The sequence below is a fragment of the Pelecanus crispus genome, chromosome 1, assembly GCF_030463565.1.
Source record: "Pelecanus crispus isolate bPelCri1 chromosome 1, bPelCri1.pri, whole genome shotgun sequence".
NCBI classification, from domain to species: Eukaryota; Metazoa; Chordata; class Aves; order Pelecaniformes; family Pelecanidae; genus Pelecanus; species Pelecanus crispus.
The window spans coordinates 68524596-68533164 of record NC_134643.1 but is presented as its reverse complement, the minus strand read 5'-3'; the positions used below and the strand labels follow the sequence as shown (position 1 = coordinate 68533164).

Below are 8569 nucleotides of genomic sequence, written 5' to 3'. Positions count from 1 at the left end.
CCCCGGTGCCGGCCTTCCCCTGCCCTGTGCCCGGCGCTGGGCCGGGCCGTGCCCCCCGGCGGCCTAGAGGGCTGCCCGGCCCGGGGTGACGAGCTGGGGATGTGGGGGTGGAAGCGGCGAGCGTGCCGGTGGCTCGCCCCGGGGCGGGTGGTGGGGTGCCGGGGTGCTCTCCGCCTCCCCCGCTGAAGCGGGCGGCCTTCGGCCGTGGCTAGGGCTGCCTGCCCCCGGTAGCAGACGTGCGGTCGGTCTGGTGATGCTTTGAAAAGCACCTGCTGCTTTCAGGGGAAAAAAAAAAAAAAAAAACTTAAATCGCATCGGCATTGGTTTTGAATTTTTTGGGTTTTTTTGGTTTTTTTGTGGGTTCTGTTTGGTTTTGGTTTTGTCCCTTTTTCTAAGCTCACCCACTGATCTTATTCCCAAGAAGACAGGAAGGCCAGGAGCGTCAAACGCGAGGATGTCTATCCTGACGCCTTCCTGCACTGAACGCTTAAGCTCAGTTTGGCGTTTTGAGCACAGAGCTCTTGGCAGATACTGCTCTACAGACAATTAATTTAAAAAGAGTAACCATTGTGACACACAATGTAAAATATATGCTACTGATTCTCAGCCCTGCTGATTTGCAGCAATTCATGGGGAAAAGCCAGCATACAGCATTAGCTGACAACATTTCTCTCTCTGATCGTTTTCAATTAACTTCATGCTTCCTTTAGGCAGATGGGGACTACATAGCTCTGCCTTCAAGAAGGCAGGCATTTGTTAATTACATTCATTAATCACATGGACTCTGCTGAATGGCATTCTCAAATGTGGAAGAATGCAAATGTTCAGTCACATGTATTTATTTGTAATAAAAATACAAAGCCTTTAGCTAATGATTTAAAGACTGGACTACCAGCCTAAATAGCAAGGCCTTACGGGAGGGAAGTTCACAGCTTAACATTTTAGTAAACAACCAAACTAAACCCAGTACCTAAAGCAGAGGCCAGCACATAACAAAAATGCTGCTCAACACATAAGAACTTTTACTGAAGATACAGACAAACAAAGAAAAACTGAAGTAATGAAATACAAAGTGTTAGGACTTTGTTTTATTAACATATTTTTCCTATTGTCCCTTTGTTTAGGTTTGGTTTTTTTTTTTAAGGACAACCTGCACAGCTCTAGATGGCAAAGTTGGCCACAAGTCTTCTGTTGTGAAAAATTGGCAGGGGTGGGCTGAAGTTGATTTTCTTCATGCATCATTCTGCTTTTTCATGAAAACCACTGTGGAAGAGAGAAAACAATCGCAAAATAGAGAGTTTCTCTTGTGTCTGTTCGTACTTGCAGTCTTGCTGTTGTGGAAGCACAGGCCTTAAATGCTTCTCTGGTCATCAGCTTAGGAGGAGGTTCAAAAGCTGTGCCCTGAAGCAAGTAAGTCCAAGTTACTGAAAAGAAATTAGAGAGCAAGATGAGGAAGGAAAAAAAGTTATGGAAATAGTAAAGGATGGATGAAGGCGGAGATTGGAGCAGGGAAGGCAGGAAAACAGTTTCTCTCTCTTCAGGCCACCGCTTGGTAAGGATACTCGCAGGATCAGCATAAGAAAGACCCAGGGTCTGCAAGAGATGGCAGATGATGAGTATGGTGATGACTTCATTTGCCTCTCAGCTGGGTGCTGTGGCTCTCCACTCTCCATTCTCCTGATTCTTAAATGAGTCTGAACTCTGACTCTTCCATTCTCCTTTTCCTGGCCTTGAGTAGTGTCAGAAGGCCTTTGAGTATGAGCTCATCCAGTCTGAATGTCTCACCTTTTAAAAACTTTATTTTTTAAAATGTGTTGGATTCAGTTTCTCTCTCTTTAGACAGCTTGGAGCACGTTTATATAGTTTCTGACAGGAAGCAGGCTACAGTGATGGAGGTCTACTTTCTTCTACAGCTGAGAGCATCCACATGAGTCTATTGCACCATAAGACTAACTGATCCTTTAAAATACAGACTGAAATGCAACAAACTGGGAGTATTCTGATTAAGATCAGCTCTTGAGGATTTTTTTTTTTTTTCTTTTCATTTTGGAGCCAGCAGCCTGACAAATCTGAGGGAGAAAGGAAAGTCTTTTGAGGAAATCTTTTAATTGCTTGACTTTAAAGAGGTGTTTTCATATAAAAGACTCATTACCATTATAAAACTTGTAATTAATGGCATCTCTCAAGCAACCTACTGATAACCTTTGCTATGTCCATAGGCCCTGCAATGCCAGAGTCCTACTGCAATCTTAAGATTCAATGGAAGAACCTTAAATGGGAGTAGCTTGCTGTGTGTGTATATTCAAGGCAGAGGGAGGGAGATGTTAAAAGGCTGCACATTTAATTTTTAGCTCTATCAGCTGTCCCGCTAACTGGTTGTTTCTCACAGGATATGTTTATAGCACTCTTCTGAATGGGTCTCTTGATAGCTTCTTCCTTAAATATCACTTCTTTCAGACTTCAAAGGCTCTTTGGGCAGGGGCGTGTTCATGGTCACGCAACAGCATGTTGACCTCCTCTTCCTAAAGCCCTGGTGGTGCATAGCCTTGAAGTCACTGAAGAAACATCACTTAGGTAGCATTATTCTCTTTCAGGAATTGTCATCCATCACTATGAAAAACAACATCCTGTGAGTTTGTTTCAAGCTTTCTGCCTCATCACCTGCTGTGCTCATCAGATAAGCTGTGCTCCGAGCTCTCCTGGGGAAGGTTTGTTCTTGGGGAGACATGGCCTTCCGCGGCTGGAAGCGGCTCCTCCTCTTGGGCAGGCAGAACACCTTTGCCAAGGCTTGGAGGAGCAGGAGGGGAGGCTCCTCTCTTCGCTGGAAGCGCTGCTGCCATTGGAGTGCCGGCAAGTCTCTGGACCCCGAGGTGAGAGCCTTTTTGGAGGAGAACACAGAGGTCACCAGCAGCGGGCACCTAACGCCGGAGATACGACTGCGCCTCCTCACCCCTCGCTGCAGGTTCTGGAGGGAAAAACCTGACCTGTGGCCTTATGGAGACCCGTTCTGGGCAATTTACTGGCCAGGAGGCCAAGCCCTCTCCAGGTACGCAGCATGCGTCACCAAAGTTGCTAAGTCCAGTCTGCTGTGGGCCAGGGTGTCAGACCTGGCTCTGCTTGTAGTGATTCCTAGCGATGTGTATTTGCCTTGTATGAGAGTGCATTATCCACACTCCTCTCTGCTTCTACGGGAGAGACGCAATCTCTGCTGGTTGGCAGTGAAGTTTCAGCACCTGCTGCATATAGAATAACTTGCGGCTCTTAAGTTGAAATCAGTGGTGATGCATGTGTTGACAATGGGGCTGAATTTGGAGCTGTGGAAGGGCTGTGCAGTTGCCACCAAAACCTGGCGAGGTGTTTAATTCTATCACTCGTCGTTTCAAACGGGAGGATTGCTGTTTTGTTGTAACATGTGGTTTGTTTTTTTTTTTTTTTTTTGTAGGAGACAGACAGGAGTGTGGATGTGTGTCTGGTTGGTTGAGAAAAGTAGGTTTATGCTGATCCACTTGGAGTGCTGGTTGGCCTGAATCACTCTCCTCATTTAGGATTTCAGCAGCCTTATTGTCAAGCCTTATTGTGGCTGTCTTTTAGTCATGTCAGAAGCCACATTTTGATTTTGGCCACTTACTGTCAAAACGTCTTTAATGTTCCTGATTCCCAGGAACTAGTTAAAGGTCTTTTATTCTCTAAAATCAAATCTCTCACTTTGAACAGCAGCAGAAAAAGTTAGTAATTGTTACAGCAAAGAACAAGCTGCCAGACATTCCCCACACTGATGAAAAGGAAGAATCTGAATTGGGGCTTTGCTGTTTTTCTGCAAGAAAAAACAACATTGTGACCAATGAATGCTTATCACAAATTTGTTTTAACACGCTCTGGGCAGATCTGTCGTTATTGTAAACCCTTTGTGCCCCACGCTGGGCACCAAAAAGGACTGTTGCAGTTTAAGCTGGTAGGCAGCTAAACACCACACAGCCGTTCGCTCGCTCCCCCCGCCCCAGTGGGATGGGGGAGAGAATCAGGAAAAAAAAAGAAAAAAAGTAAAATTTGTGGGTTAAGATAAAGACAGTTTAATAGGACAGAAAGTGAAGGAAAAAAAATAATAATCATAATAGAATATACAAAATAAGTGATGCATATGCAACTGCTCACCACCCACCGACCAATGCCCAGCCAGTTCCTGAGCAGTGGTTCTCCCCCAACAGCCAACTGCCCCCAGTTTATATACTGAGCATGATGTCATATGGTATGGCATAGCCCTTTAGTTAGTTTGGGTCAACTTTCCTGGCTGTGCCCCCTCCCAGCTTCTTGCTGGCAGGGCATGAGAAGCTGAAAAGTGCTTGACTAGTGTAAGCACTACTTAGCAACAACTAAAACTTCAGTGTGTTATCAGCATTATTCTCACCCTAAATCCAAAACACAGCCCTATGTCAGCTACTAGAATAAAAAAAAAAACAACTCTATCCCAGCGAAAACCAGGATAAATAGGAAGGTCTTACAGTTAATTTGCGAGCTGGTTAGCCTGCCATGTAGATGAACTAAAGTGCTCCTAAACATCGTGTAATTAAGTTAGGTAAGGTAATCTCTACATTTTGTTACCGTATGATTCATGTGCCCGGATATTTCGGTAGCAATAATAATTATCTGGCATTTCACCACTTTATTGACTTATTGTTTATGCACTTGTTTTGGTATATTTGGAATGTCAGAAATTAGCTGCATAATCTGGAAGAGTAAAAGGAAAAAGGGAGCATGAAAACATGCTGCTTCCGTAACTGTGCTCATTTCAGAGTTGGCGTTTCCACAACATCAGGAGTCTCCTGTTTCAAGCTGTTCCTCTTGGTGTAACCTAAGATACCTCCTTAACCCAGCATGGCAGACAGCAGTCTCCAACAGCAGCGTAATACACTGTGTGCGTGCCAGGGGATACAGTCGGTGCCAGCTGTCCTAAGTCACCACAATCATTAGCGGTAACTTGAGAACCACTCAGCTGGAAACAAGGCACTGGCAGCTTTAGGCCAGATCATGCTCTACACAAGCTACTGCTGGAAAGTCATTGCACGTCCAAGCACAGCCCCTAGAAAGCCCCATCCCTGTCTTCCACCCTGTTGGTAAGTGACAGGCTGTCCTCAGAGAAGTGAAGGCCACAGGGGGAGCCTTGCCAGGCAGCGGAGCTGCTGAGCGCCTGCACCGACGTCCTGTCTGGGTGCCCTCAGAAAAGAGAGCATCTGTAGAGCTTCAAAGTAGCAAAGAATGCTGCAGCATTACGGTAACAGGGTAACACAGCTGGGTGCCAGACCTCATAGGAGAAGGTGATTTTCATTACAACTGAATCAGTTTCACTCATTGGATTCCTAACCAGGTACTTGCAAGCACCAAGCTGTGCATGCCCAAGCTGTCTGGCAGGATTCCTTGTGATGAAATGTAGGACAAGAGGCATGGGATGTCAGGTCCTCACTTCTCCTGGCTTCCTGATCTGGGTATTTTGTATCTTCAGTCCTGGTCTTGACCTTCCTGCTGTGGTCTCTTAATGGCTTGAACTGTTTAGTTTGAGGCTAGGTTGTCTTTTGTTCTCCCAGTCTGGGCTCCTAGGAATCTGTATACAGATGTGCTCGGATCTAGGTGCCACTACCACTTGACGCTCTTATTAGGCCTCCTTCTGCCACTCCTGCTGGTGCTTCTAGGTCCAGACATTTCCATCCATCCGTTCACCATTTACACCAATCTTAACGTTTCCATTACAGTTCCCTGCATTGGAACCCACCTGCAAAAGCTGTGCTTACCGGTAGCCCTGCGTGAAGAGTCAGCCATCACCTTCCATGCCAGAAGACAACACAAATGTAGAATCCTTTCCTGTTTCTACTTTAACAGAAGTTATGGCAATTGGTAGTAAATGTATGGCAATTTGCAGTAATGTATGTCACTTAGGGCTCCTCCCCCTGTCACTTAGGGCCTTCCCCTTTGCAGAAGACTGAATTTCATGGCAATTGTTAAAGTTCTGAACCCTCAGTAATGGCTAGATTATTCATAGTGTTTACCAGTAACTGCTGCTTGCCTTCTCTCGCTTCTCCGTTTCCAACCTAGAGGTTTTTGCTTGCTGCTTCCTCTTGGCAGGTGTCAGCAACTAGGTGAAGATACTCTTTCTGCTCACTGCTGCTCTATTCTCCTTTTCTTGTTGCTACTCAGGAGCAACATTAAGCAGACGAGAAGTATTTGCATCTGTGTCTTGCATGGCTTAGGAAAAGAAAGAGGAGAAATTCCTCCTCTTCCAAGCAGTTGCACGAGCAGTATTTTAGGGCAATGGGTAGGCCTTGTCTTTTGATAGGTGCAATACTCACTGCAAATACATCTTCGTGTTTCTTCAGTCAGACTGCTTTGAATTTCTACAAATCCTTACTTTCCTGTTTCTGATGCCAAGTGTGTTAGTCACCTTGCAGTCTGTGTCCATTTATTAGATAAGCTCACCTGTCAGAGAAGGAGCTGACTGAAATAAAATGTTGCTTACTTGGCTGGATCTCTTTTTTGTTTGGTGGGTGGGGGAGAAGTAAGGGAGAAAGATGATGGGTCTTGTTTTTTGTATCAGCAGGGACAAATAAGGAGCTATGTACCAGCTGCACATATGGAATAGCGTTTTTCAGATACCATGCTTCATTACATGTATGACAAGAACTCTTCTGCAGTGTAATGCAAAACTGAGAAATTTGCATAATCTTGTCATTGCTTTAACAGTTTTTCTTTTCAGGTATATTTTAGATAATCCATGCGTTGTTAAAGGACGATCAGTTTTGGATCTTGGAAGTGGATGTGGAGCAACAGCAATAGCTGCTGTGATGAGTGGTGCATCCCAAGTCCTTGCTAATGACATCGACCCTAGTAAGGCCTCTTTTCTATCCCTGTGTAAAGATATTTATTGATTTTTAAAGCACATTTAACACAGACTTTTCTTTGCTCCATTTGGGAGAAACTCAGGTTCCAAACAGAGTTCTAAGAATGCTAAAAAGATGAATGGATTTTGCCAGTATTAGAAGCTGGGTTGTACCAGCCTCTCTCGCACTGAGTATATCTCCATAGCTCCTTAGAATGAACAAACAGCCAAGTTTCTATCAAGCATTGCCTACACACCATCATGGCTGGTTTCGAAGAGAACTCTAAGCGCAGGCGGCAAGTTGGCTTCTCTGTAGGACCATAGCATTGTCCTGCACTTTCGTATGTTAGGGCCTAGATTTTGCTGGTTTCCCCCAGACTTTGTTTTCCTGTAATTGACTTATGAATTCAGTTTATTCATAATTTAATTACTCATTGGTTAGGGAGGAAGTATATCCATAGATTAAGGCAGTTGAGTATTCTGGTTTGATTCTGTGATTGGTTTCCATTGGTATCCATGCCAGGAATAGTTCTTTCCTGTATCATGGTGCAATGAGGATAAAATTCCATCACTTTATGTCAGATTTTGACCCATAATGAAAACTGTGGAAGTCCCTAGATAGGATAAACAAAAATATTTAAGAGATGAAAGATGTGTCAAGGAAATTTGTAAGGGAGCTGAATGGCAGAATCCTAAAATGTAACTTTCATTTTACTTCAACTTCTCTTCAGTTGCAGGAATGGCAATGATCTTGAACTGTGAACTGAACCACCTGAATCCCTTCCCCATCACCATTAAGAACATCATTAATTCAGAGGCTGGCAACTGGGACCTCATTGTTCTAGGAGATATGTTTTACGATGAACAACTTGCTGATGGTCTGCATCACTGGCTGAGGAAATGCATCAGGATACAGCAAACTGAAGTGCTGATTGGTGACCCTGGCAGGCATCAGTTTTTAAGCCACAGCATTCACAGTCAATTGCACAAAGTTATAGAATATTCACTTCCCGAGTATACTAGACAAGAAAACAATGGATTAACATCAAGTATCGTCTGGAGTTATCAGCCCTCAAACAGTTCAGAAAACTGTTGAAGCTGGCTTTCTAATGAATTTTGTCTCACTTGGTTGGCTTTTTTCCTAAGTATGTAAAATGAAAATGGGAATTAAACATGGAACATATCTGTTGATGCAAAGTAGATTACTATACCTTCACTGTACTGATTTCAGTCACACTGAGGCTTTCACTCCGTTTGAGGTCAAAACTACATGCAAACTGTATTTATTCAAAGGGGCCTGTGCTGGAAGTGCAAATCCAAAGACAAGTTACATCTAAGAGTTTGCATGCTTGATGTTTTTCACATATATTCACGTCTTGCTCTCTGACACTATTGTGAAATGGTTTAGACATCCAGCATACTGCTGTGGGGAGGAGGCTTACTGCAGAAGATTACTGCACTGCTTTCACAGACTTTTGCAGATTCCTGCTTTCCTTCATAAAACTCTCTGCTAGATTATTAGCTCATACTATGCTCAACTTAAAAGTGCCTTGCTCTTTTTCTGGATAACTCTTCTGAATGTCAAACTAACTAATTTGAATCTCCCCCTTCCCCTCTATAATAAAAATCTACTCTTCCTTGAAGCTGCCGGAGAGATTATTTAGGACTTGCACACAAATCTAAACTATGCTTCCTGAATTCTAG

At 44.0% G+C, this 8569-nt stretch overlaps 1 protein-coding gene across 2 annotated transcripts; it reads left to right on the top strand.

Moving 5' to 3' along the window:
- The first annotated feature begins 1159 nt into the window (after nt 1-1159).
- Nucleotides 1160-8288, top strand: ETFBKMT (electron transfer flavoprotein subunit beta lysine methyltransferase). Of its 2 annotated transcripts, XM_075725415.1 has the most exons (5): nt 1160-1410; nt 2595-2629; nt 2768-3046; nt 6743-6873; nt 7597-8288. In XM_075725415.1, the coding sequence occupies exons 2-5, from the start codon at nt 2613-2615 to the stop codon at nt 7959-7961; spliced, it is 792 nt and encodes a 263-aa protein (XP_075581530.1). In that variant the 5' UTR covers nt 1160-1410; nt 2595-2612; the 3' UTR covers nt 7962-8288. The 2 variants fall into 2 exon arrangements, with proteins under 2 accessions (XP_075581530.1, XP_009485990.1); XM_009487715.2 differs by lacking the exon at nt 1160-1410 and having other exon boundaries at nt 2598-3046.
- The last annotated feature ends 281 nt before the right edge of the window (nt 8289-8569 follow it).